Consider the following 26,971-nt stretch of genomic DNA (forward strand, 5'->3'; position numbering starts at 1 on the left):
GTTTTATGGGAGAAAAGACTGTATTTGGCAGAAAGCTGGTTAGTGTAAGTGGTAAAACATCTATTTTTCTCTCAAAAGACAGTTAATACACATTTATTGCAGTTCTACACCACATAATGTCTTGACAAGTCGTTGCTCTTGGCAACGTTCTTAATATATCACAGAAGGCAACAGCCAAAGAATATCATTATTGGTTAGGAAGGCATGAATAGCTTTCCTTTTCTCCAAATATTTCCTGCCTAGTTGGTTGCAAATGATTCTTTCAACAGTAGTTCAAGGTCTGACATGCCTGATGGGAGGAGAATGCAGTGATTCTATGAAGAATAGATCTTCCTTTGTTAAGTGGTATGTAACACCAGTCAACATCTATGATGACCTTCTTGTTTATACGATAGTAAATTATTTCCAAAAACAGAGCTGAAAGAAAATAAACAACCCACCTTCACTTAGACTCTTTTTTGTTTCCGCTTTTAATTCAATCTTTCCTTTCCAAATTTAGGCTATGTCCTATTAGTTGACTGGCAGTGAGATTGAGGGTAAATTACAAGGTCTAGTTATAGGAGGCACTTTTGGCAATTTTCAGCTCTTCTCTCATTTAACGTTGAGCATAAAATAAATCAGAGGACGCAGCTTTTGGGAGACTAATAAAAGTTGTTCCCGAAAGACTGATAATTTATTTTAAAGAATTAATTGCTTAGAGATTAGCTCTTTTTTGCTTTTTGTTATTCTGCCAAACTTTCACTGTATATTGGGAGTGTAATCTGGATAGTTTCTGTCCCCCATTAGATTGTAAGCTCCTGAGGGCATTGAACATTTGTCCAGCTTCTATCTTACTCTCTCGAGAGCTTATTACAGTGATTCACACTCAGTAGGCAATTGTATTTCATGAGCACCTCCTATGTGCAGAGCCTTGCAGTCAATACCTGTGAGAAAATACAATAGTTAGTTGACACGATGTCCAATGATTTAGAAAAATGATATGGGAAGCAGAGTCAAGTAAAGACTGGAGATGGAAGAGACTAGAGGTCCGGAGAAAAGTGAAGAAGCTGATGCAGTAAGTTACGTTGAAGTATGACAAGTGCCAGGATCAATGTGGCAGTCATTTGGGTGGAGAGGAAAAGGACGATAGGATGATCCATACAATATTGTGGGGGTAAACTAATATATATTAAATATATGAATATTTGGTGTCAGACTAATTATGGTGGTTGAAAGAGAGGAAGGAATTGAGGATAATGCCAAGGTCTGGGGCTTGAGAAATGAGGAGGTTGGTGCTGGTTTCAGCCATGCTGCAAAACTTAGGTGGAGGAGAAGTTTGGGGGTGGAAGACGAAGAGTTCAGTTTGGAAAAAAACTGAGCTTGAGGTACCAGTGGGACACTCAAGTAGAGATGACTGGGAGGCAGGAGAAAAAAAGGTCAGGGCTAGCAAAGTAGATTGGTAGTTATCCACATACAAGTGGTATTTAAAAACCTGGGAGTAGATGGCCTCCCCAGACTGTCCCCAAATCCTATCGGTTCTATTTTCACAAGTCTCTGGAATCTCTCCTTTCCTTTTCATCTACCCTGCTACTGTGCTGATCCAAACTTTTATCCTATTCCACCTTGGCTACTTCACCTGCCTCCTCACTGACCTCCCTGCTTCCTGTCTCTTCACCTCTCCAGTCCAAACTTCACTGTGTTGCCCAGTTCATTTTCTTAAAATAAGTTCGGTCCATTCTCCTTACTCCTCAAAAACCTCCAGTGGTTGCCCTCCCACCACTGCATCAAACAAAAACTCATTACCATTGATATTAAGGCACTCAATCAGCTATCCTTCTACTACCTTACCTCCCTGACCTCCTACTACAACCTAGCCCGCACATTTCACTTTTCTGACATCAATTATGCTCTTGTGCCTTGAGCTCATCTATCTCTCTGTTGATTCCTTCCACACATTCTTCCTTGGGCCTGAAACTCTGTCTCTGATAGACCACCATTCTCCCTACTTTCAAAACCCTTTTAAAAGCACACCTCCTACAAGGGGCCTTCCCTGACTAGGCCCTCATGTCTGTCTTTGTACTCCCTTCTACATTGCCTGAACATAATAATAATTATAATAATATTAATAATAGTATTCATTGAGCACTTATTATGTTCCAGACACTGTACTAAGTACTGGGAGGGTACAAACAAATCGGGTTGGACAGAGTTCCTGCCCCATCTGAGGCTCACGGTCTCAATCACCATTCTACAGATGAGGTAAGTGAGGCACAGAGAAGTGACTTGCTCATGATAGCACAACAGACTAAGTGGAAAAGTCAGGATTAGAACCCATGACCTTCCGACTCCCAGGCCCATGCTCTACCCATTACACCATACTGTTTCTCTAACTGGATCTCTAGCCCTTAAGCACATGATTCACCTCCAAGCTCCAGCCCCACAACATTTATATACATATTCTTATATTCTGCCATTTCCCCTAACAGTAATTTAACATCTGTTTCTCCCTCTAGTTGTAAATTCCTTGTGGACAGGGACTGAGTCTATCAACTCTATTGTATTGTTCTCTTCCAAGTGCCTAGTACATTGCTTAGCACAGGGAAAGTCCCAATCAATACCACTGATTGACTGGCAGGACCTATCATCCCCCTCCTCAAAAAACTCCAGTTGTTGCCCATACACCTCCAGATCAAACAAAACTCCTCACCATTGAATTTAAAGCAGTCCATCACCTTGCCACCTCCTACCTCACCTTGCTTCTCTCCTTCTACAACCCAGCCCGCACTTTGCTCCTCTAGTGCTAATCTTCTCACTGAGCCTCAATCTCATCTGTCTCGCCGCCGACCTCTAGCCCACATCCTACTTTTGGCCTGGAATACCCACCCTCCTCTAATCCAACAGACAATTACTCTCCCCTCTTTCAAAGCCTTATTGAAGGCACATCTCCTCCAAGAGACCTTCCCAGACTAAGTCCCACTTTTCCTCATCTCCCACTCCCTTCTGAATTACCCTTACTTTCCTCCTTTCCCCCTCCCAGCCCCACAGCACTTATATACATATCTGAATTTTTTTTATTGATATCTGTCTCCCCCCCTAATCTGTAAACTCGTTGTAAGCAGGGAATATCACTGTTATTTATTACATTGTACTTTCCCAATGTTTAGCACAGTGCTCTGCATACAGTAAGCATGTAATAAATGCGACTGAATGAATTGACTGATTGAGTGTAAATTTATCAATTAATGGTATTTATTAAGTGCTTACTATGTGCAGAGCCCTGTATTAAGTGCTTGTGGAAGAGTACAATGCAATAAAATTAGCAACACTTTCTATGTTGGTAATTGAGAAGAGCAGGGGATCCAGAATAGAACTTCACTCATTTAATCATATTTATTGAGCACTTTATGTGTGCAGAATATAATAATAATAGTACTTGGGAGAGTATAATAAGCAGACACATTCCCTTCCCACAACGAGCTTTCAGTCTAGAGAACACTCATAGAAGTTGGGAGGCAGAGCAATAGTCCGGGAAAGAGATTGTGAGAGAGTGAACGGAGAGGTAGAGGAGAAGCAAAACTGTCCTGGTAAACTCAGGGGAGAAAAGTTTTCAGTAGAAGAGAGTGGTTCATGGGGTTGAAGCAGTCTACCCTGTCAGTGGAGGGGTGACTTGGTGATTGCACTGGCTTAATTTTATCATTCACTTTCTCTCCACCCGCAACCCCACAGTAATTATGTACATATCTTTAAATTATATATTATAAATTATTTATTCATATTAATGTCTCTCTGCTCTAGACTTCAAGCTTGTTACGAGCAGGGAATGGGTCTGCTAATTCTTTTGTACTGTACTCTCCCAAGCACTTAGTACAGTCCTCTGCACATAGTAAGCACTCAATAAATACAATCGACTGGTACAAAATCCTCATATTTTTTCAACAGTGCCCAGAGATTGACTTGTGACATAAAGTTTTATTTGCTCTTATGTCATAGGAGACGCAGTGTGCCCTAGTAGAGAAAGCACATGGCCCTGGGAGTTAGAGACCTTTCAATCATTCAATTGTATTTATTGAGCACTTACTGTGTGCAGAGCACTGTACTAAGGGCTTGGGAGAGTACAATACAACAATAAACAGACACATTTCCTGCCTACAGTGGTTTACAGTGTAAAGGTGGGGGGAGATAGACATTAATATAAATCAATTATAGATATGTACATAACGGTTGTGGGGCTGGGAGGGGGAGGAACAAACTGAACAAGTCAGAGTGATGCTAAAGGGAGAGGGGGAAGAGGAAAGGGTGGTTTAGAAAGGGCTCTTGGAGGCCTTTTGCTTTCAGTAAAGCCTTGAAGGTGGGGAGGGTAATAGTCTGTCGGATTTGAGGAGGGAGGGCGTTCTAGGCCAGAGGCAGGGCATGGGCGAGGGGATGGCAGTGAGATAGATGAAAATGAGACACAGTGAGAAGGTTAATATTAGGAGAATGAAGTGTGCGGGCTGGGTCGTGGTAGCAGAATAATGAGGTGGGGCGGGGGCAAGGTGATTGAAAGCTTTAAAGCCATTGGTGAGGAGCTTTTGTTTGATGCAGAGGTGGATGGATGACCACTGGAGCTTTTTGAGGAGTGGGGGAGTGGGGAGACATGTCCTGAACGTTTTTGTAGAAAAATGAGCTGGGCAGCAGAGTGAAGTATGGACTGGAATAGGCAGACAGGAATCTGGAAGGTCAGCAAGGAGGCTGATGCAGCATTTCAGGTTGGTAAGATACTGACTGTATTCACACGGTAGAAGTTTTAGTGATGTTGTGATGTGTGACAGGATTTAAGAGAGGTGAGTCAAGAATAACGCCAAGGTTACAGGCTTGTGAGACAGGAAGGATGGTGGTGCTGTCTACAGTGATGTGGAAGTGAGACGGAGGACAGGGTTTGGGTGGGAAGATAAGGAGCTCTGTTTTGGACATGTTAAGCTTGAGGTGATGGAAGGACATCCATGTAGAGACGAAGGCAGAAGGAAATGTAAGACTGCAGAGAGAAGAGGGCTGTAGATGTAGAGGGCTGGCATCATGGGTATAGAGGTGGTTGTTGAAGCCATGGGAATGAATGAGTTTTCCTGGGTTCTAATCCCACTCTGCCACTTTGCAGTGTGACTTTGGGCAAGTCATTTAGCATCTCTGTGCCCTCAGATGTTCCCTCATTTGAAAAATGGGGTTTCAATACCTGTTCTCCCATCTATTTATGTTGGTATCTGTTAAGCGCTTACTATGTGTCGAGCACTGTTCTAAGCGCTGGGGTAGACATAGGGGAATCAGGTTGTCCCACGTGGGGCTCACAGTCTTAATCCCCATTTTACAGATGAGGGAACTGAGGCACAGATAAGTTAAGTGACTTGCCCGTAGTCACACAGCTGACAAGTGGCAGAGCTGGGATTCGAACTCATGAGCCCTGACTCCAAAGCCCGTGCTCTTTCCACTGAGCCACGCTGCTTCCCAGCTTAGCATCTACTAAGGCTGTAAAATAATTTTGGGCAGGGAACATGGCTAACTCTGTGCTGTACTCTCCCAAATGCTTAGCATGGTGCTCTGCACATAGTCAGTCCTCAATAAATACTATTGAATGATTGGTTAGAATGTGATCCCCATGTAGGATCTGATGTATCCTTTATCTCTCCCAGGACTTCATACAGTGCTTGACCTATAGTAAGCGTTAAAACATCATAATTATTACTATTGCATCAAAGGCAGGAGATTATACAACTTGCATAAATAAGAAAGATACTTGAAATACATACAGTATGGACAATTTATCCATTTTACCCAATTTACTCACCCTCTCCAGTAACATAACCTGCCTTGAGGTTTCTTTTTTTTTTTTTTTTTTAATGGGCATCATTTAAGCTCTGACCCTCACAAAGGGCTTGTTTTCAGAGGGAAACTCATTTGAGTAAAGAAAAACTTCTGGATTTTTGCATGTGTCTGCAGATAAAGCAGACTTTTCTTCTTTGTCAAGATATGAATTTTGTAGTCTTTGCTTAGAATTGTCTGAAATTGTTAATAAATTGGAGTTGAAAGTATACATACACACTCCTCTCAACACGTGGGACTTAAAATTAAGAGGGAAAAGTTATTTATTCAGTTTTTTGAATAGTATAAATTCTAGGTCTCTCTGAGCCAATTGCAGGGAGACTCCTGTTACTGTACAAACTCTTCAGTTCAAACAGAAAATTTATAAGCTAATAGTCTACAAAAAAGAGAAGTGCCACTTAAGAATTTCAGGTAGACTGAACACTTTACATTAAAGAATCACATAGTGTTTCAGAAGCATTAATCATTCCCAGGAGGGGATAATTTGCAGATGGCAAAACAGAAACATTGAGAGATCAAGAGACTAGTTGGAGATCCAGAAGGAAGTTGGAGTTCAAGTGTCATGTTGACAAGCCTCTCCTGAACAAGCTTTAAATCTGTATTCTCTTTGCATGTACCTATCATTGTACTCTGTTATTTCCCTTATCTGGAATTTATTTTATTAATAATAATAATTATGGTATTTAAGTGCTTACTATGTGCAGAGCACTGTTCTAAGCGCTGCGGTAGATACAGGGTAATCAGATTGTCCCATGTGAGGCTCACATTTTTAAATCCCCATTTTTACAGATGAGGTAGCTGAGGCACAGAGAAGTTAAGTGACTTGCCCAAGCTCACACAGCAGACAAGTGGCAGAGCCGGGATTAGAACCCATGACCTCTGACTCCCAAGCCTGCGTTCTTTCCACTAAGCCATGCTGCTTTTCTAATGTCTTCTTTAATGTCTGTGTTCCCCATTAAATTGTAATCTCCTGGAGGGTAGGGATCAAATCTACACCTGTTTTGTATTATACTCTCCCAAGTGTTTAGTGCAGCACTCAATTAGTACTATTGATGGCAACTGACCTGAAGATCTAATTATTGAGCAATTGCTTCCTTATAAATACTTCACTTGAATAGGCAGTTCAATATGGTTTGACCCTTCAATCAATCAATAAGTGGTATTTATTGAGCACTTACTGTGTCCAGAGAATTTTACCGAAAGCTCTCCATCGCCTTGCCCCCTCCACCTCACCTCCCTTCTCTCTGTCTACAGCCCACCCCATACTCTGGTCCTCTGCCGTTAACCTCCTCACTGTGCCTCTTTCCCGCTTGTCCTGCCGTTGACGCCTGGGCCACGTCCTACCTCTGACCTGGAATGCCCTCCCTCCTCACATCTGCCAAACTAACTCTCTTCCCCTCTTCAAAGCCCTACTGAGAGCTCACCTCCTCCAGGAGGCCTTCCCAGACTGAACACTCCCTTTCCCTCTGCTCCTCCTCCCCTCCCCATTGCCCCTAATCCCTCCCTCTGCTCTACCCCTTCCCCCTCCCCACAGCACTTATATATATTTGTACATATTTATTGCTCTATTTATTTTATTAATGATGTGCATTTATCTGTGGTTCTATTTATCTATTTTGATGGTAGTGATGCCTCTCTACTTGTTTTGTTGTCTGTCTCCCCCTTCTAGATTGTGAGCCCGTTGTTGGGTAGGGATTGTCTCTACCTGTTGCTGAATTGTACTTCCCAAGCGCTTAGCATGGTGCTGTGCACACAGTAAGCGCTCATTAAATGTGATTGAATGAATAATGAACTTGGAAAAGTCCAATACAACCGAGTTGGTAGACACAGTCCCTGCCAAAAAGGAGTTTACAGGCTGTAGTCTCCAGTCCTCTAATCATCATTGTATTTAATAAGTGCTTCCAACGCCCTAAACCCTGGGTACCAACACAAGATAATCTGAAGGAATCCAGCCCAATCTTTAAATTTAACAGCTGTGCTGGGCCTCCTCTTTCCAACCGAACTGCCTCACTTTGTTCCTGGGCATTGGTGCACCTGACCCCCACCCTGGGTTTCCAGTAAGAGGAGTGGGAATCAATAGGAAGGTAAGTGCGTAGGTCCAGTGTAGAATCTGCATTATTCTAGACACTTGGGAGAGTATAGTACAACATCCGGTAGAAACATTTCCTGCTCACAACGAGCTAGAAGAGCCAAATGGTAGCAAACTACTCTCTGACAGACTTTTATATTGTATTGGACATTTTGTTCAACTTCTTCCTTGCCATAAAATAATCAAGTTTTCATTTGCATTCCTCAGGAAAATGAGGTTTTATTGTTTGTCATTTCATTTAGGTGATTTTGTGGAAGCAGCGGCATGGCCTAGGGGAAAAAGCACGGGCCTGGAGTCAGAGGACCTGGATTCTAATCCAGGCTCTGCCAATTACTGTGTGATGTTGGGCAAGTCACTTAATTTCTTTGTGCCTCAGTTCTCCTACTTATACTGTGATCTTTATATGGGACAGGGAAAGTGTCCAACATAATTAACTTGTACTTACCCTGGTGTTTAGAACAGTGTTTGACACAAAGTAGGTGCTTAACAAATACCATAAAATAAATAAAATAACATGAATACCACAGGTCAGGTTGGGTATGGCTCAGCCTGGGGCAGGGTAGGCAATACCTTCTGACCCTGTGTTCCTGGCAAACAGACCATAGTGGCCGTGCTTCAGAGTTCCACATGGGCATGATTATTATTATTACTGATAATAATAATAATGGCATTTGTTGGGCACTTACTATGTGCCAGGCACTGTACTAAGCGGTGGGGTGGGCACAAGCAAATTAGGTTGGACACAGTCCCTGTTCCATATGGGGCTCACAGTCTCAATCCTCATTTTATAGATGAGGTAACTGAGGCCTAAAGAAGTGAAATGACTTGCCCAAGGTCACACATCAGACAAGAGGTGGAGCAAAGAGTAGAACCCATTAGCTTCTGACTCCCAAACCCGTGCTCTATCCACTACATCATGCTGCTTAGGTGCATACTGTGTGCTGGGGTAAATTGGACAGTTCTGTATTTGCTGACATAACTGGCTCACTTTTTTGTATAATTTTTGGAAACCCAAAACATAGGAAGATCTTGTGTACCTAGAACGGAATAAAGTGTAATAAGGGGAAGAAAAAAACTGGAGAAGAACAGAAAGGAAGAGGGAGGCAGGGGATCCTAGCTTCACCATTTGCCTGTGTGAAGTAGGTTAAGTTGTTTAAATTTTCTGAGCCTAAATTCTGTCATTTGTGAAATGGGGATTAAATACCTCCTCCTTAGATTGGGAGCCCTGTAAAGGACAGGGACTGTGCCTGACCTGGTTATCTGATATTTACCCCAGAGTTTAGCATATAGTTAATACTTAATGAATGCCACAATTATTGTTAAGAGGAAGGTAGGAGGGCACGCCTTGGTCTCTCTAGAGGAGCCCTCATCTTCACCCACTCCCCCACACTCACTGGGAAAGGGGGAGGAATCAGCTTCCTTCTCGCTCCCTAATTTCACATCTGCACCATTCCACCTCCCTCATCCCTCTCTTTCCCTTTCATCTGTCTCTACCACCCCCTCTAGATACTAGTCATGGTCACCTTCCAGCCCCCCAACCTTACCTGCAACTTTTTGAACCATTTATGATCGCTTTCTGACATTCCTTCTCTCTTTCTCTATTCCTACATAGATCCTTGGGGACTTCAGTATCCACATAGATATTCCTGACAACCCTTCCTTTGCCCGCTTTCAATCACTCCTCAACTCTGCTGACCTCCTGCTCCACTATATCACACCCATTCATCCACTTGGACACACACTCTATCTCATACCTCTGGTCACTGTACAATCTCTACCTTCACCAACTCTGAAATATTTCTACCCGACCACAACCGTCTCACTTGCCTTCTCTCTCGTACAACCCCTCCCTGCAAATCTATACTGTTCCCCCACAGAGACCTCTGATCGTTTGACTCCATTCAGTTTTCTCAGGTCATCATTTCCCATTTAGCCTCCATACCCAAACTACCTTCCCTTTTTGACTAAATGGACACATCTTATACCATCCTTTCTACTGAACTCAGCTCACTCACTGTGCTATCCCTTCACTGATCTCGTACCACTCACCCTCAGCCCTGGATCACCTCCACAGTTCTCTTCCTTCACTCCTGTGTCCGAGCGCTGCTGGCAGAAATTCAGATATCAGTCTGATCCCTTCCACAAAGGTCATCCTTCATTCATTCAACTGTGTTTACTGAGCACTTACTATGTGCAGAGCACTGTACTAAGCGCTTGGGAAGTACAGTTTGGCTGCATCTTTAACTCTTCTCTCCTTTTCCCAGCAAAATGATTTCTCCATCCTTATTGATTCCCATGCCCAAAACCCTCACCAGTTGTTTCAGTTGTTTAACTCTCTCCTCAAACCCTCTGTCTCCCTTCATTCATTCAATCAATCATATTCATTGAGTGCTTACAGTGTGCAGACCACTGAACTAAGCACTTGGAAATCACAATTCAGCAACAGATAGAGACAATCCCTACATAACAACAGGCTCACAATTTAGAAGGGGGAGACAGACAACAAAAGAAGTAGACAGGTATCATGACCGGGCCACATATTTTATTGAGAAAATTGAAACCATAAGCGTGATCTTCCTAAAATCTCCCCTGCTCCTCTACATCCCCTTCCTCCTCCTGCCCCTTCTTCAACTCTCCCATCCTTCTCAGCAGTATCTCTAGAGGAGATCTCCTGCCTTCTCTCAAAATCCCCTCCTTTACCTGCACATCCAGCACCATCTGTTTACATCTTACCAAAGCACTTGCCCACTCCCTCTTTCCTCCCTGACCACCATCTTCAACTGTTCTCTCTCTCCAATAGCTTTTTACTCACTGCTTTCAAACACGTTCATGTCTCCCCTATCCCTCCAGTTATCACATCATTCATTCATTCTTTCAATCGTATTTATTGAGCACTTACTAATTGCAGAGTACTGTACTAAGTACTTGGAATGTACAATGCGGGAACAGATAGACACAACCCCTGCCCAGTAACGGGCTCACATCATCACTCTCCTACCATTCCTCTCAAAACTTCTTGAGCCAGCTGTCTAAACCCACTGCCTCCAGTTTCTCCTATTCTTGACCCGCTCCAATTTGGCTTCTGCTCCCTTCACTCCACAGAAACCATCCTCTCAAAGATCACATATGATCTTCTTGACAAACCCAGTGGTCTCTTGACTTATGCCATTGAGTTGTTTCCGACCCATAGTGGCATCACAGACACATTTCTCCCAGAACATCCCACTCTCCATCTGCAATTGTTCTGGTAGTGTATCCATAGAGTTTTCTTGGTAAAAATATGGAACTGGTTTACCATTGCCTCCTTCCACGCAGTAAATCTGAGTCTCCGCCCTCAACTCTTTCCCCTGCCTTTGCTGCCTAGCATGGGTGAATTTTGACTTGTAGTAGATTGCCTTCCACTTGCTAGCCACTGGCCAAGCTAAGAATGCAATGGGTATGCCTCTACTTGACTCTCCCTCCCATAGCCGAGACTGGTAGGGTACTGGAAACTCTCCAAATGCAACCCTGAGAGGAGCAGTGGCTTCTACACATCCTAATCTCAACCTCTCAGCTGTCTTTTACACTGTAGACTAGAAATATTATCCAACCTTGGTTTCACTGCCACTGTTCTCTCCTGGTTCTCCTCCTATTTCTCTGGTCATTCAGTCTCAGTCACTTTCAGGGGTTCCTCCTCTGCCGCTCAGCCCCTAACTGTGGGAGTCCCTCAGGGTTCATTTCTGGGCCCTCTTCTATTCTCCATCTGCACCCATTCTCTTGGACAACTCTTTCATTCCCATGCCTTCAACTACCATGTCTATGTGGTTCATTCCCAAATCTGTATCTCCATCCCTATTCTCTCTCCCTCTCTGCAGTCTTGCACTTCCTCCTGCCTTCAAGATATAGCTACTTGGATGTCCAGCCGACACCTGAAGCTTAATATAACCAAAACAGAACTCGTTATCTTCCCATCTAAACCCTGTCCACCTGCTGACTTTCCCATCACTGATGAAAGCACCACCATCCTCCCTGTCTCACAAGCCTGTAACCTTGGTATTATCCTCAACTCACCTCTCTCATATCCTATTGTTTCAGCCTTCACAACATCACTAAAATCTGCCCTTTCCTCTCTGTCCAAACTACTACCACATTAATCTAAGCACTTATCCTACTTTGTATTGATTACTGCATCAGCCTTTTTGTTGACCTCCCTGCTTCCTGTCCCTCCCCAGTCCAGTCCATATTTCATTCTGCTCTCTGGAATAATTTTCTAAAAGAACATTCAGTGTATGTTTCCCCACTCCTCAAGAACCTCCTATGGTTGCCCATCTTCCTCCATATCAGATAGAAACTCAATCCCATCAGCTTTAAAGCACTCAATCACCTTGCCCCCTCCTACCTCATCTCGCTACTCTCCTACTTCAACCCAGCCCGCACACTTAGCTCCTTTAATGCTAACCTTCTGTATCTCAATCTCATCTATTTTACCACCGACCTCTCGCCCACATCCTGCCTCTGACCTGGAATGCCGTCCCCTTTCATATTCCACAATCACTCTCCCCATCTTCAAATCTTTATTGAAAGCACATCTCCTCCGAGAGGCCTTCCCTGACTAAACTCCATAGCATTTACATACATATCCATAATTTATTTATTTATATTAATGCCTTTCTACCCCGCTAGACTGTAAGCTCGTTGGAGGCAGAGAATGTGGCTATTTCAACCTTATTTTACTGTAGTCTCCCAAGCGCTTAGTACAGTGCTCTCCAATAAACATGACTGATTGGATCGCCCAGCCCATATCTGCAACACACTTTACAGTGGCCATGCAGCAGAATATAAGGCACATGGGTTCTAATCCTGACTCCGCCACTTGTCTGTTGTGTGAACTTTGGGCAAGTCACATAACTTCTCTGGGCCTCAGTTACCTCATCTGTAAAATGGGTATTAAGCCTGTGAGCCCACATGGAACATGGACAGTCACCAACCTGATTAGCTTGTACTGAACCCAGGGCTTAGTCCAGTGCCTGGGACTTAGTAAGCGCTTAATAAATTCCTTGAAAAAAAACGATAACATAATGGGCAGAACTGGACTGAACACCTCAGCTCCTCTCTGGCCTTCCCTTTTCACGCAGTGGACAGAAGGCCTCTAGAAGGGGGACCCTGTTCTCTCCACCTACCCTCCACTCCCCCTTCCCACATACCCTGAGGCAGTTCTTCCCACAGCCCTGGGGGATCATGTGGGATGTAGTGCTGGGCTGCTCCTTCCTGCTTGGCCCTGAACTCTCTTCCCTCCCCACCTCCTACTTCCACTTCTGCTATAACTCCCACTTCCACTCCTTTTCTTCTTTCTCTTCTTCCTCCTCCGCCTCCCCACTCTCCCTCATAGGGGCACAGTAACTGTGCAGAGCAGTTAGCCATACTTAGTGAAGCCACTCTGGCCAAGGATTCTGAGTAGAGAATCAGGAAGCGGGTGGAAGGAGTGAGCGTATGGTCTGCATCCCTGAGTCTCAGAAATTGGAACCTCAGGATCACTTTTCTAGACCTTTCTCTTCCATTACCTTTCATTTTTCTTTTTCCTCTGGAAAGTGGGAAAAGGTACTAAGTGAGAAGAGGAAATACCAAAAGTTTTTAGAGCTTAACGAAGCTCTCAAAGGTATACAGTGCTTCAATGAGATAAAAACCAGGAGCTGGTTGAGTTTTATCTAACTCTGCATTGTACTTTTTTTAGAGGAGAAGTAAAATATATACAACAGGCTACTTGAAATACACTTTGTTTCTTACATAGCTACTCACCTGCTACAGCCTCTTTTGAAGGAAATAGTTTGTTGTCAACTGCCATGTTTATATCATAGAATACTTCATCTTCCTCTCTGTCTGCATCAAACTGGAAAAAAAAAATCCATGGTCAGTTAAGTGATTTTTTAAAAACTTTCTGATGGATTAGTGCAGTGAAAATTAAGGAATTATGAATTAAAACGAATAGGAGTATTTTTAAATGCATATTATGTGCTAAGCACTGGAATGGATACAAAACAGTCAGATGGGACTACCCCTGTCCCACCTGGGGCTCACTGGGTAAGGGGGTGGGGATAGAGAACAACTAATGAATCCCCAGTCAATCAATCAGTGGTTTTTACCGAGTGCTTACTGTGTGCAGAGCACTGTAGTAAATGCTTGGGAGAATACCATATAACACAATCAGTGGACATATTCTCTGATGACAAGGAGCCCCATTTTGTGGATGACGAAACTAATGTACAGTTAAGTGACTTGTCCAAGGTCACAGAGTAGGCAAGTGGCAGAGCCAGGATTAGAAGTCAGCTCTCTGGACTCTGATCTTGTGCTCTTTCTACTAGTCCATGCTACTATGAACTACAAGCTAGACAAACTTTGATCATTGTGATAATAGCTGGTTTAAATTGTATTTTTCAATTTTTAATCAATTATGTTGTAAATGATTTTTCTAGCCCCAAATCATTATTCAAGACAGTATTTGAATGCCAGCTGGTTGCAGATCCCTGTTCTATAAACTTGGGTCCTGCCCTGGAGGAGTTTATGATATGAAAACTGGACAGAAGTTGATAAATATACAACAGATGAAAAGGCAAGAGCCCTGAAATGAATGATACATCAAAAGGAAGTGATTATATAACTAGCAGATGTGTCCTTGAAGGTTAAGGCCTGGCATGGCAATGTGGAGAATTAGAGAATGCCACTGACATGGGGTGACTTTTTAGGACTCTTTTGAAGAGGGGGTGGGGTAGATGACAAATGTGGTTTTTGTATTGAAGGGGGCGGGACCCCTTGTATCCATGGCTGTTGATAGCTAGAGCCCCAGCAGGTGTTCTCTTACATGCAGCATGGCTTAATGGAAAGAGATTGCAGGTCGGAAAGTCAGAGGAATTGAGTTCTAGTCCTGTGGTCACCATTTGTCTGCTGTGTGACCTTGGACAAATCACTTCACTTCTCTGTGCTTCAATTCCCTCATCTGCAAAACGGGGATTTGGTCAGTCAAATGTATTTATTGAGTGATTACTGTGTGCAAAGTACTGTATTAAACACTTGGGAGAGTATGATATAACAGACACATTACCTTCCCACAATGAGCTTACAGTCTAGAGGAGGAGCAAGACATTAATATGAATAAAGTTACAAGTATGTACTTAAGTGCTATGGGGGTGGGAGAAGGGATAAATAAAGGGTGACACAGAAGGGAATGAGAGAAGAGGAAAGGAGGGCTTAGTCAGGAAAGGCCTCTTGGAGGAGATGTGCTTCGATAATAATGTTGGTATTTGTTAAGCGCTTACTATGTGCCGAACACTGTTCTAAGCGCTGGGGTAGACACAGGGGAATCGGGTTGTCCCACGTGGGGCTCACAGTCTTCATCCCCATTTTACAGATGAGGTAACTGAGGCACCGAGAAGTTAAGTGATTTGCCCAAAGTCATACAGCTGACAAATGGCCGAGCCGGGATTTGAACCTATGACCTCTGACTCCAAGGCCCGTGCTCTTTCCACTGAGCCACGCTGCTTCGATAAGGCTTTGAAGGAGGGGAGAGTAATTACCTGTCTGAGATGACGAGCGAGGGTGTTGGGGCCAGAGGCGGGACGTGGGCGCAAGGTCAGGGGTGAGGTACACGAGACTGAGATACAGTGAGAAAGTTGACATTAGAGGAGCAAAATGTGTGGGCTGGGTTGTAGTAGGGGAGTAATGAGATGAGGTAAGAGGGGCAAGGTGATTGACTGCTTTGAAGCTGATGGTAAGGAGTTTCTGCTTGTTGCAGAGGTGGATGGACAGCCACTTGAGTTTCTTGAGGAGTGGGGAAACGTGGCTTGAGTGTTTTCGCAGAAAAATGATCCAGGCAGCAGAGTGAAATATGGACTGGCCTGGGGAGAGACAGGAGGCAGGTCAGCAAGAAGGCTGATACAGTGATCCCCGCTCAGCCACTTGTCAGCTGTGTGACCTTGGGCAAGTCACTTAACTTCTCTGTGCCTCAGTTACCCCATCTGTGAGCCCCACATGGGACAACCTGATCACCTTGTATCCTCTCCCAGTGCTTAGAACAGTGTTTTGCACATACTAAGTGCTTAACAAATGCCATCATTATTATTATTAGTCAAGGAGCGATAGGATGAGTGCTTGGATTAAAGTGGTAGTAGTTGGGATGGAGAGGAAAAGGTGGATTTTAGTGATGCTTTGAAAGGCAAACCATTAGGGTTTAGTGATGATTCAATCGCTGGTCTCCATCCTAATAAGGATGACTGTGGTATTAGTTAAGTGTTTACTACGTGCCAGGCACTGTACTAAGCTCTGGAACGGATACAAGCAAATCGGGTTGGACATAATCTCTGTCCCACGTAGGGCTCACATTCTCAATCCCCATTTTATAGATGAGGTAACTGAGGCACAGAGAAGTGAATTGACTTGCCTAAGATCACACAGCAGACAAGTGATGGAGCGGAACTAGAACCCATGACCTTCTAACTCCCAGGCCCGTGTTTTATCCACTACAACATGCTGCTCCTACTTAGACTGTGAGGTCCATGGGGGACCTAATTATCTTGTATTTATCCCAACTCTCAGTAAGTGCTTGGCACATACATGCTTAACAAATGTTATGAAGCAGCGTGGCTCAGTGGAAAGAACTCGGGCTTGGGAGTCAGAGGTCATGGGTTCGAATCCCAGCTCTGACACTTGTCAGCTGTGTGACTGTGGGCAAGTCACTTCACTTCTCTGTGCCTCAGTTACCTCATCTGTAAAATGGGGATTAACTGTGAGCCTCATGTGGGACAACCTGATGACGCTGTATCTACCCCAGCACTTAGAACAGTGCTCTGCACATAGTAAGCACTTAACAAATGCCAACATTATTATTACTATTACTGTTATTATTGTCATTCAGAGCCAGAACTAAAACCCAGCTCTCACAATCCTCCAATGTGTAATCTTTCCACTGGACCATAGACAGTGCTCTAATTTGGAATAGCAGAATAAGCAGAAAAATTAAAAAGATCATCTGTGGGAGATTTGTGAAAATAAAAAATTCAGTGTATTTAATTGAACCTTTTAAAAACTTATAAATCCAATTTAGGTGAGGTAATGAAGGAACTCTACCCTGCTCTTGTTTTTTTTCCTAATAAGAAAAACAAATGTTATAAATGGCTACAGAAAATTTCCCAGGATTTTTAAGCAATAGTGATATTAAGGGGAGTAAAAAACCAAAAGAAAGGAACAGAAAAATCCTTCAAACAAAAGAAATCCTTTGAAACATAGATTTCAAACTCCTCGTTTACTTCGTTAATATAAAAATTGTTTTTTTTTTACACTTGTGTCATATTGATTAATTTTTCTCTGTTTCTACATTCCATCTTCTTTCCTTGGTTGTGTTGCTCTTTGTCTGGTCTAATGGTTGCAATATTTATGAGTGTCATTTTATGCTAATGCTGTAACATTCTTCCTAATGAATTATTGGTTTCTAGAAGATAGCTTTCCATTTTTCTAATAAGATCTTTTTCACCATGTGACTACTTAGAAATAAAAAGCAACCCTCTCCTCTTCAATAAATTTGGGCTACTCGCTCATCAGAAATTAGTTTTTCTGTCTTGACTCACCTAAGGTTGCATTCTAGAATGTGTCTGAGAACTGGCTTCTGCCCGCTGGGGCTATATAATAATGTCGGTATTTGTTAAGCGCTTACTATGTGCCGAGCCCTGTTCTGAGCACTGGGGTAGATACAGGGTAATCAGGTTGTCCCACATGAGGCTCACAGTTTTAATCCCCATTTTACAGATGAGGGACCTGAGGCACCGGGAAGTTGAGTGACTTGCCCAAAGTCACACAGGTGATAAGTGCCATCGTTGCTGCAGGTTTCCAGCTGAGCGACCACCTATGGCATTTTGCAAGGTGGACAAGGTCAGCAAGAACCCTGAAAAAGAGTCATCCAGCCTGGACAAAGACTGTTGCAACTCGTGGGTCATGGTGCTACAGCCCAGATTTAGAACTCCACCTGAGCTCTAAATTATGGCTGCATGGAAAAACAAAAAATATCAAACGCTTGTGTGCACATCACAATCATACTGGACAGGCATAGGACCATTCTTTAATCATACATCGGTCAGTAAGTCAATTGTATTGAGTGCTTACTGTGTGCAGAGTACTTTACTAAGCACCTGGGAGGGTACAATATAATAATAATCAGACACATTCCCTGCCTGCAATGAACTTAAGGTCAGGAGAACTTACGCCTCATACATATGCTATCTTGCGAAAGGCATGTAGCATAGTGGAAAGAACATGGTCAGCATGGTCTAGTGGATGGAGCCTGGGTCTGGGAGTCAGAAGGTCATGGGTTCTAATCCTGGCTCTACCACTTGTTTGCTGCATGACCTTGGGAAAGTCATTTAACTTCTCTGTGCCTCAGTTCCCTCATCAGCAAAATAAATTAAAACTGTGAGTCCTATGTGGGGCAGGTACTGTGTCTAATCTATCTTGTATCTACCCCAGCACTTAGAACAGTGCTTGGCACATAGTAAGCACTTAAATACCATAATAATAATAATAATTAGAACTTATGCCTCCTGACTAATAATATTATTATTATTAATTTATTAGTCAGGCATAATTTGTTATGCCACTGACTTGCATGATCTTGAACAAGTCACAACTTCCCTTAACCTCAGGTTCTTCATTGGTAAAATAGGGATTAAATACTTATTTGCCCTTTCCCTATGACTGTGAAGCTCTGTGGGACAGGGACTGTAGCTAATTTGATTATCTTGTATCTTCCCCAGCATTTATCACAGTGTTTGGCAAATAGTAATGATGATGGCATTAATAATAATAATGATGGTATTTGTTAAGCACTTATAATGTGCTAGGCACTTGTACTAAGCACTGGGGTGGTTACAAGCAAATCAGACCGGACACAATCCCTGTCTCACATGGGGCTTACAGTCTTAATCTCCATTTTACAGATGAGGTAATTGAGAGGCAGAGAAGTGAAGTGACGTGCTCAAGGTCACAGAGCAGAAAAGTGGCGGAGTTGGCATTAGAACTCAGATCCTTCTGACTCCCAGGCCCGTTCTCTATCCACTAGGAAATACTGTTTCTCATCATAAACAGAGCAAACAACCAATGGGCACCATCAGTATTATCACCGTGAGAGGGAAATGTTATGTAAACTCAACATTTAAGCTAAGATTGAAGTTATTTTTTTAACCGATTTCTAAACAGTGATAGTGTAGCATTTGCTTTGCCTGGGAATTTATAATCAAACCTAGATTTTAAAGGGAGAAAGAAGCACAACAGGGAAAATCAAAACAGGGAGAAGACTGAAGTATGATTAAGAAATAGGAAAGGAAACCAAATGCTAAAACAAAGGTTGAGGAAAGAGAGAGGGGGCTGGAAACTGGGAAACCAAGAAGAAAACACTGAAAGGAAATCCCCAGTGATTACCAATATTTCAACAATCTTTTCATCTAATAATTAGAAAAATAACGATAATGGTAACTGTGGTACCTGTAAGCACTTAACATGTGCCAAGCACTGAACTAAGCACTGGGGTGCAATCAAGATAATCAGGTCCCACGTGAGGCTCACAGTCTAAGTAGGATGCAGAGCTGGTATTGAAGCCCCATTTTTCAATGGGCTCTGATTCCAAAGCCTGAGCTCTTTCCATTAGGCCATGCTGCTCTTTCAGGGCAGCAACTGCATCTAACAAGTAATAAATCAACCAGTGGCATTTACTGAGCTCTTCTGGTGTACAAAGCACTGTGCTGAACACTTGGGGGCATGCAATACAACAGCAGTGGTGTATACATTCCCTGCCCACAAAAAGTTTACTGTCTGGAGGGGGAAACAGACATTAATATATGTAAAATAAATTACAGATATATACACAAGTACTGGAACTGGGGGTGGGTGGGATATCAAGTGCTTAAAGTAAAATTTTGTGTGCATGAAGGAGCGTGACATCAACACTAAATGTTATTCTAATGAGAGAGAATTCCCTCAGATAAAATCCTGTCTGTCTAATCTGTTTGTTTCTTTTTGCAGGAAAAATGGGGAGGCCAATTAGATTTTTAAAACTGAAAGCTTACCAAATTCCCCTGTGCATCCAAAAACACATGTTTTAATTTGAATACCAAATGTTGGAACAGCTTTCATAATTGGGCAGTATATAAAGCCTATCTAGACTAGGGAAGGAGTAGGGGGAAGAAATCAACATCATCTGAGCAGAACATTGTAGTGACGGTTTGCATGCTTAATAGGTGGAGCATTTTCTTTGGCTTTGGTTATTCACTGCATTACAACCTCAAGAAACCTCTTCAGAGCGGCAGCAATTTCTGTCACTCTAAATATTACTGTTTCCCTGAAACATCCTAAAGAGACTGGGGAAAAAGAGGAGAAGCTACAATTAATTTTGTTCAGATCGATTCTTCTAAACTGCACTATAATTTGTTTTCCTTTCCGCCTTCTTGTTAGGAATTTACAAAGTTGATACTGTTTTCAATTTAGTTTGAGCGCCTCTCACTGAATAGTTATCAGAAGTTAGTTCACTTGGCTTCTTGTTCTTTCTCTTGTTGTTATTTTCTTATTCTTTCTCCTACTCTCCTCCTTCTCACCCTCCCTTTCCCCGTCTCCTTTCTCCTCTCCCTCTTGTCCTTCCCCTCTTTCTCCTCTTTTTCTTGGCCTAGAAGTCAGAAAGACCAGGGTTCTAATCCCAGCACTGCCACTTGTCTGCTGTGTGACCTTGGGCAAGCCACTTTACTTCCTCTGTGCCTCAGTTACCTCATCTGTAAAATGGGGATTAAGACTGTGAGCCCCATGTGGGACTGGGACTGTGCCCAAGCTGATTTGCCTGTATCCACCCCAGAGCTTAGTACAGTGCCTGGCACATAGTAAGTGCTTAACAAATACCACTTTTTAAACTATTATTAATAATTGTAATTCTTCCTGCTCTTTTCTTTCTTCTCCTCTTCCCCTTCCTCTCAACTCTTCTTTCCTTCATAGAGATAAAACTTTCCCTATACACTAATTTTTCCTTTTTCCAACCTATGATCACAGGATGTGAGGACCCTCCTTTTTCAAATGTTTTCTTTGCTTGATTCAAGAAGACTTCACTCTAATTGCCAACCACTTTGCTATGACTTTGTTTTTCTCTGACTAAACTTAGAAGCAATAATAATAGTAATCATTTCCAAACAGCAGGACATCCATGAAGAGCTGTTGTCTTCAGAACACTAGCCCAGGCCTTTGGGTTATAAGCTAAGGAATGATTTTTCTAAAACTTTAGCTCTTCATCTTAAAGGAATATGATTTTAGAAACTGAATGTTTAGAGGAATGTTGATCTAAAAGGGAGAGAATCTTAGGTTTTGAGTGACAGAGCCCTGTCAAATACTCTTACTGACTGAGCAACACAGTACAGACTTTCTTATTAGCCTCCCATAGAATCAGGTAGAATCTTAGACTTAGAACTAGAGGATGATGAATTTAAAAATCAGAAGTAAACAAATAGAAAATGAGGGTTGCACTTATGGAAATCTGGGGAGGATTTTGCACTGGTTTTTCAGCTCAGTCATTTGAAATCCACTTTTAACAACTTCATTGACACATTTTAAAAATACAGGAATGATATTTGGAATGTTTTTCAGAAGGTCAGAAGGTCAGAAGGTCTAGGGTTCTTTAGAACAGTGCTTGGCACATAGTAAGGGCTTAACAAATACCATCACTATTATCCCAGCTTAGTCGCTGCTGTGTGACCTTGGGAGAGTCACTTCACTTCTCCGTGCCTCAGTTCCCTCAGCTGCAAAATGGGGATGAAGACTGTGAGCACCATGTAGGACAGGGACTGTATTCAACCTGATTAACTCATATTTACCTCAATGCTTAGAACAGCGCTTGGCAAATACTAAGTGCTTAACAAGTACCATAATTACTTGGGAGAATACAAAAGAAATGAGGCACACATTCCCTGCCTTTTTTAAAAAATGGTATTTGCCAAGTGCTTATGTGCCAGGCACTGTACTAAATGCTGGGCTAGATACAACCTAATCAGATGGGACACACTTCATGTCCCATGTGGGACTCACAGTCTTAATCCTCCTTTTGCAGTTATCAGGTGAAGTAACTGAGGACCAGAGAAGTGACTTGCCCGAGGTCACACAGCAGACAGGTGGCAGAATCAAGATTAGAACCCAGGTTCTTCTGCCTACCAGGCTCGGGCTCTTTCCACTAGGCCATTCTGTTTCTCAAGAAGGTTATGGTCATTCAGGAATGTGCTCTTTGACTTCTTTTATCCCTCTCACCCTTGAGCATGCCTCTAGGGGACAGAGTTCTGCATAGTTATAGTAACATTTTCTTCTTTTGCCAGCTTCTCTTCATCTCCAGGAGACAGCGTGAACCTGGACATTTTGCTTAATAGGCCAGGTGTCTAGCAGATGAGGGAAAGAACACTTGGAAATTCAATCTGCCTACCACATATAAGCCCCTCTCAGGGTCACAACTGGAGAGTTTCCAGTACTCTACTAGTCTCGGCTATGGGAGGGAGAGTAAAGCAGAGGCTTACCCATTCCACCCTTAGCTTGGCCAGTTGCTAGTGGGGGACAGGAAATCAGCTACAAGTCAAAACTCACCCATGTTGGGCATTAGCAGTATGGGAGAGACTCGAGGGCGGAGACTAGAGTTTACTGGGCAGAAGATTTGTACCAAGAAAACTCTGTGGATCCACTACCAGAACCACTGCAGATGGAGAGTGGGGCATTCTGGGAGAGATACTTCTGTGGTGTCACTGTGGGTCGGAAACGGCTTGACGCATAAGACAAGACCACAAATAATGTCCCCGGGGAAAGCCTGGATTCTGATTGCTAATCGTCTCTCTCTAATTACTAGATATGAAATAATTAGTCCTAGGAAGTACTCTCTCAAAAAATTCTATTGAGTGGGAGATAGTATCGAGGAACGATTACAGGTCAAAATGATGGAACCATAAGTCAGGAGCAAGGGCAGCTTCAGATGGCATGTGAGGTTGGCCTGTTGTGGGCTGGGGGAGTGGAAAGCCTGGACAACGGACCAGAGGAGTGGGAAACCTGGCATGGTGGGTGCTGTCCTCGAGACTGCAACTTGTCCTCTAAACCTTAAGCTCATCATGGGCAAGGACCATGTCGACCTACTCTATTATACTGTACTCCCCCAAGCATTTCATTCATTCATTCATTCAATAGTATTTATTGAGCGCTTACTATGTGCAGAGCACTGTACTAAGCACTTGGGATGAACAAGTCGGCAACAGATAGAGACAGTCCCTGCCGTTTGACGGGCTTACAGTCTAATCGGGGGAGATGGACAGACAAGAACAATGGCAATAAATAGAGTCAAGGGGAAGAACATCTCGTAAAAACAATGGCAACTAAATAGAATCAAGGCGATGTACAATTCATTAACAAAATAAATAGGGTAATGGAAATATATACAGTTGAGCGGACGAGTACAGTGCTGTGGGGATGGGAAGGGAGAGGTGGAGGAGCAGAGGGAAAGGGGGAAAAAGAGGGTTTAGCTGCGGAGAGGTAAAGGGGGGGTGGCAGAGGGAGTAGAGGGAGAAGAGGAGCTCAGTCTGGGAAGGCCTCTTGGAGGAGGTGAGTTTTAAGTAGGGTTTTGAAGAGGGAAAGAGAATCAGTTTGGCGGAGGTGAGGAGGGAGGGCATTCCAGGACCGCGGGAGGACGTGACCCAGGGGTCGACGGCGGGATAGGCGAGACCGAGGGACGGTGAGGAGGTGGGCGGCAGAGGAGCGGAGCGTGCGGGGTGGGCGGTAGAAAGAGAGAAGGGAGGAGAGGTAGGAAGGGGCAAGGTGATGGAGAGCCTTGAAGCCTAGAGTGAGGAGTTTTTGTTTGGAGCGGAGGTCGATAGGCAACCACTGGAGTTGTTTAAGAAGGGGAGTGACATGCCCAGATCGTTTCTGCGTGAAGATGAGCCGGGCAGCGGAGTGAAGAATAGACTGGAGCGGGGCGAGAGAGGAGGAAGGGAGGTCAGAGAGAAGGCTGACACAGTAGTCTAGCCGGGATATAACGAGAGCCCGTAGCAGTAAGGTAGCCGTTTGGGTGGAGAGGAAAGGGCGGATCTTGGCGATATTGTAGAGGTGAAACCGGCAGGTCTTGGTAATGGATAGGATGTGTGGGGTGAACGAGAGAGATGATCTTTTTCTTTTGTTCTTTATGGTTTTTGATAAGGGCTTACTATGTGACAGACACTGTACTAAGCAGTGGGGTAGATACAAGATAGCCAGGTTGAACACAGTCCGTGTCCCACATGGGGCTCACAGTCTTAATCCCCACTTTGCAGATGAAGTAACTGAGGCACCATTAAAAAAAAAGTTCTGAATGGAAAGGAGTTCTGAGGGGCACAGAGATGTTCATAGAGAATGAACCTGTTAGAAGGAAATTTGAGAAGAGAAAAGGTTCCTATTCAATCCAAATTAGATAAATTCTTCACTAAAGTTGAAAAATCACAGCCACAATTAACAGAAACACTTTTACTTCTGCAATCAAATCAATCATTCAATGGTATTTATTGAGCGGTTACTATGTGAATTCATTCATTCAATCATATTTATTGAGCACTGTGTGCAAAGCACTGTGCAGAGCACTGAACTAAGCACTTGGGAGAGTACAATGTAACAGAGTTGGCAGACACTTTCTCTGCCTATAACCAGCTGACTGCAGTCTTCTGGAAAGGGCAGCAGAGCCAAGTATGGACTGGAGAGTGGAGAGGCTGATGCAGTAGTAAAGCCAGTATAGTGCCCAATCTCTTCCATTTTACTGCCAACCCCTTTCTCACGTCCTCCCCCTAGCCTGGAACTCTCTCCCCCTCCCTACATGCCAACCACACCCTCTCCACCTTCAAAGCATTATTAAAGTCACATCTCCTCCAAGAAGTCTTCCCTCTTTTACCCAGCTTGCTCTCCCTTCTTTTTCATCTATTCACTTGGATTTTTGGCTTTGAACATTTGATATTCACCCTACCCCCAACTCCACAGCACTTATGTACAGATCTTTTAATTATATTTTATAAAATGCCTTTTCATATTAATGTCTGTCTCCATCTCTCGACTGTAAGCTTGTTATGGGCAGGGAATGTGTCTACTAATTCTGTTGTATTATACTCTCCCAAATGCTTAATACAGTGATCTGTAGTTAGTAAGTGGTCAATCTTCTTGTCTTATGCTGTCGAGACATCTCAGACCCATAGTGACGCCATAGACACATCTCTCCCAGAATGCCCCTCCTCCACCTACAATCATTCTGGTAGTGTTGTATTCATAGAGTTTTCTTGATAAAAATATGGATGTGGTTTACCAATGCCTCCTTCCACTCAGTAAACTTGAGTCTCTGCCCTCGACTCCCTCCCATGCCGCTGCTTCCCAGTACAGATGAGTTTTGCCTTGTAGCAGACTGCCTTCCACTGGCTAGCCACTGGCCAAGCTAGGTATGGAATGGATATGCCTCTGCTTGACTCTGCCTCCTGTAGTTGAGACTGGAAGAGCACTGGAAACTCTCCAGGTGCAATCCTGAGAGAACCAAAGTGCTCAATATATAAGATTAATTGATTTCAGAAATAGCATATAGGAAGCCAAACCAAATCAAATATGATTTGCAAAAAAGACATTTAATTCAGCAGCAGTAATACTCTCAGGGCTGAATCTGCAAATAGGGAAGAAATTTCAGTGTAAAAGAAATTCTGACCTTTAGGGAAAGACTGAAAAAAAAAAAATCAATGTATGCCTGTCAGGACTTTCTCTCCCTTCAAATTCAACAGACTAGACAACTCCCCATTTTCAAAGCCATGTTAAAATCACATCTCCACCAAGAGGCCTTTCCTGATTAATTTTTTAATGGTACTTGTTAGAGCCTACTAAATGTCAAACACTGTACTAAGCACTGTAGTAGAAACAAAATAATCTAGCTGGGCACAGTCCTTGTTCCACATGGGGCTCACAGTCTAAATAAGAGGGAGTAGGATTTAGTCGTCATTTTACAGTTGAGAAAACTGCAGCACCAAGCAAGCAGTTAAGGGATTTGCCCCAGGTCACACAGCAGACGAGAGGCAGAGCCAGGATTAAAAGTGCTTAACAAATATCACAGTTATTACTATTAACTCGATGACATGCTAGCCACATTACTTAAATACAAAGTCATGCATATGTCCTTTTTCTCTCTCAATTCTAAATTTTAAGTTTCTGTCTCACCTGCTAGGTTGTATGTTGCTTGAAAGCTGGGAAAATATCTATCAATTTCTGCAGGAGTCTCCCAAGCTCTTAGAACAATGCTCTGTACGGAGTAGATGCTGAGTATAGTGTAATGGTTACTAGTGGGAAATATAGGCACTGGGCAGAAAAAATTAAGGATGTTTGAATGTCAAAGAGTACAACCAGCATCCTTTTTCCAGGCATCTTGTTATCACTGTTGGAACCGAAAAACTAGGCTGGATTGACCACTGGACTGACTGAGTAATTGCGGTTATTCTTAAATACTGAAAATGAAAGTGACATTAACACATTGAAAGTGTTCTTAATGAGCTATTCAGTTCTTCTTCAGTTTAATTTTTGGTTTGCTCTTTGCTGTGGATGTGATAAGAGATTGAAAGTTTGGTCCAAACTCCCCAGGCAATTAGTGTTCTGCATAGAGAGTTAAAAAAGCTTAGAAATTATAAATGAATACAATGTTACTAAAAAGTGATATGATGATCCAGCCACTTTTAGATCACGTAAGAACGGGCGTCTGAAAATGTAATGAAATGAGCTCCTATTTTGCCTTTCATGTAGCATATTCCGCTGTATGGATTTAGAATACAGCCTTCCATTTCTCTAGTTATTATATAACATCATATCTATGGGACTAGTCAGTCACTCAGTCGTATTTAATCTCAATCAGAGAAGCAGTGTGGTTTACTGGAAAGAGTCCAGGCTTGGGAGTCACAGGTTGTGGGTTCTAATCCCAGCTCCATCAGTTATCAGCTGTGTGACTTTAGGCAAGTCACTTAACTTTTCTGTGCTTCAATTCCTTCATCCGTAAATTGG

General features: G+C 43.1%; 1 protein-coding gene and 2 non-coding genes across 3 annotated transcripts in view; all 3 read right to left on the reverse strand.

Annotated features, from left to right (window-relative positions):
- The window catches only part of AK5 (adenylate kinase 5), a 291,825-nt gene that overhangs the window by 111,239 nt on the left and 153,615 nt on the right, over window positions 1-26,971 (reverse strand). Inside the window, exon 7 of the mRNA XM_029063973.2 lies at window positions 13,694-13,784. Within this exon, the coding sequence (XP_028919806.1) occupies window positions 13,694-13,784 (91 nt within the window). The remainder of the gene's footprint in view (window positions 1-13,693; window positions 13,785-26,971) is intronic.
- Window positions 11,298-11,435, reverse strand: LOC114811389. Its single transcript, XR_003759093.1, has one exon. It is a non-coding gene; the product is annotated as a small nucleolar RNA SNORA7 (small nucleolar RNA).
- Window positions 25,335-25,472, reverse strand: LOC114811720. Its single transcript, XR_003759416.1, has one exon. It is a non-coding gene; the product is annotated as a small nucleolar RNA SNORA7 (small nucleolar RNA).

Source organism: Ornithorhynchus anatinus, chromosome 4, assembly GCF_004115215.2.
Source record: "Ornithorhynchus anatinus isolate Pmale09 chromosome 4, mOrnAna1.pri.v4, whole genome shotgun sequence".
In the NCBI taxonomy this organism is placed as follows: Eukaryota; Metazoa; Chordata; class Mammalia; order Monotremata; family Ornithorhynchidae; genus Ornithorhynchus; species Ornithorhynchus anatinus.